We start from the raw sequence: 2,732 nt of genomic DNA, 5'->3' as shown, positions 1-2,732 counted from the left end.
AAGTTTGCATCACATATGAACAAACCGAAAGCAATAGCTGTGCAATCGTTGGGTAAACATCACCAAATATTAGCTTGCATGTTTAGTCATATGTAAAGGACACATTTTTAATATATATCAGATTTGTTTTGGCAGTTTAGTAATGTAAAAATTATATTTTTAATCCCAGGTGTTTACGAAACTGCAACGTAACTGGCGTTGGTGTGTCTTTTGTAGTAGTTATACCCTTTTCCCCATCTGTTTTTTGTTTTGTTTTGTTTTTTTCGGGGTAAACGCCTTGTGTAGGGTTGTATCTCCACTTGTTTTTGACCGTTTTACAAAGTCCAGCTGATAACCAGTTATACCTAGCTCTTTTTACGCCTCGAGGTTATTTCAAGTGAGTCATAGAAGGAGACGGGTTAGGCCTACTTTCATCGCACCCATATATGGGCTATACGCAGCATGACGCTAAAGAAAGGGTACGAAGGCGGTTCACTGAACATGGGGAAGCTATTAAAAACACATACTATAAAAACTTATAATTTTCATCTAGGTCTTATTTTAAACGTAAAATTTTACATTGGCAGAGCTCATATATTTAATAAATTTAATCTTTAACTTGAAATTTATATTTTTTCAAGTTCATAATGTTTATATTCTTTTAATCTGTGCGTATGTTATGCGTGCCATTTTGAAATAACTTAGGCTACATAATCAAGTCGGACATTATTGGTCTAGTGCTTACAAATTCTGTAAATAAATAAGGCGTATTTTATTTCTTCTTTAATATTACTTTCATTAACAATACTGATTAGAATGATTAATATATATATTTATTTATTGTTATGTATAATTTTTGATTATAAAGATAATTTTACATTGTTAAATTAGTATCTGGATTTAGGACTAATCTAAATATCAAAACTGGCCGAACATCATAAAATATTATTGGTCTTACTGTTGATGAAACAGTGCGTTCCAATAACTAAAAGAATGCGCGTAGAAACAGTATATTTACTCAACTATACTCATACTAAGTCGAATGCTTAGTTTTGTTCTAAGAAGGAAGCGTGCTTTGACCACAGTTAATATTAACTATCGTTCAGTTAACTATTCATCGAATTAAAATTACTCGTAGACTTAAAACACAGAAACTCGACAAAATGAATTACGTAATTCTGAATTTGCGCATTTATTTTGATGAAACAAAAATAAACCAATATAAATCAGAATAATTTCACTGTTAAATAATAATTTGGATCATGCAACTGCGCTTCATTCTGAATATTAGACTAAAACATTTGTATTTAGTTATTTTTTAATCACTCGAGTCGTCTGCCATACTTCAGTCAAACGTAGAATCAAAAATTAATAACTCAGTCCCTGTATTAATAAGCTTTTGTCAAACATTGTTGAACGTTTCTTAACTGTGTATTTCGTAACAGCGACAACCGTATTGCATGTACGAAGTAAGCCCGTACTGGTGGGTGTATGTTACCATGATATTATATACATATCTATTCTACTCTTGCTCAATTCACTCGTCAACATTTTGTTTTATTATGTATTACTAGCTGGCGCTACAAGTTTTTGGGAAACGACTTTCACGTTTGTGAGTTTGGGTTCGGACATAATACTTGCTTGATTATCTATATGTATATTGTTTTTTAAGGTTTAAAAATATTATAATAAAAAACATTATATTTATTTGTTGTTTTAGTTTTAACATGTTAGATGTTTGTGTATTGAGCTATTATAACAATAATACGTAACTTATTTACAATAACAAATGTCTAATTATAGTATTTTGGCACTTGTGTATAAAGTTAAAATTAAAAATGTCTATTTAGTTTAGTTTTGGCACTATGCGTGATTATGTGGTGACACGTTAAACTTCTATAGCTGCATAGCGTTTCAAGGAAAATCCTGTTTAAACTTTGTACTGTTTTGTTGTTGTTGTTTCGTTTTTTGTGTATTGTACAATTTAAACTTACACATATTTGCTTGATAATAATATTTTTTTCTTCTTACTTAACCTAGGTCCAACTAGCAAAGATGCAAGTCATTCCAAATCTCCATCATACACGTTTGGAGTGAAGTAAGTATCTTGGGGTGTCATTGTCGTTTTAGATAATTTCATGAGTATAATCGAAACTAGGATACGTCTCCTAGAAACAATTTTAACTCTTAATATCTTTTTTTTTTCCATAGCTTCATCAGTGGCTGAGTGGTAAGTCTGAAGGGCTAAAAAATTGAGTTTCGCTATCGGCGGTGTGTTCGGAGCACAGTTTGGCCATTGTATAGCTTTGTGCTTAACAAACAAATAGACATAGTATATTTAAGTGGTTTACACTCTCAAAAAAGAAACCTATCATTCTATAGGTATTTGAAGAACTGGCTCACAGACACACCACCATTGAAAAAATAGACCATTCCAAGCTTTTACTTGTTGTTAAACAAATGTTTAAACAACTCTATTCAAACAAATAGACATAGTATATTTAAGTGGTTTACACTCTCAAAAAAGAAACCTATCATTCTATAGGTATTTGAAGAACTGGCTCACAGACACACCACCATTGAAAAAATAGACCATTCCAAGCTTTTACTTGTTGTTAAACAAATGTTTAAACAACTCTATTCAAACAAATAGACATAGTATATTTAAGTGGTTTACACTCTCAAAAAAGAAACCTATCATTCTATAGGTATTTGAAGAACTGGCTCACAGACACACCACCATTGAAAAAATA

At 31.1% G+C, this 2,732-nt stretch overlaps 1 protein-coding gene across 1 annotated transcript in view; it reads left to right on the top strand.

Moving 5' to 3' along the window:
• Positions 1 to 2,732, top strand: part of LOC106469340 (outer dense fiber protein 3-B-like) — a 17,790-nt gene that overhangs the window by 9,319 nt on the left and 5,739 nt on the right. Inside the window, exon 3 of the mRNA XM_022397834.1 lies at positions 2,020 to 2,077. Coding sequence (XP_022253542.1) covers positions 2,020 to 2,077 — 58 coding nt within the window. The remainder of the gene's footprint in view (positions 1 to 2,019; positions 2,078 to 2,732) is intronic.

This window comes from Limulus polyphemus, unplaced genomic scaffold (genome assembly GCF_000517525.1).
Source record: "Limulus polyphemus unplaced genomic scaffold, Limulus_polyphemus-2.1.2 Scaffold3431, whole genome shotgun sequence".
NCBI classification, from domain to species: Eukaryota; Metazoa; Arthropoda; class Merostomata; order Xiphosura; family Limulidae; genus Limulus; species Limulus polyphemus.
Note: the sequence above shows the minus strand (reverse complement) of the source record. Positions and strands in the feature narration are given on the sequence as shown.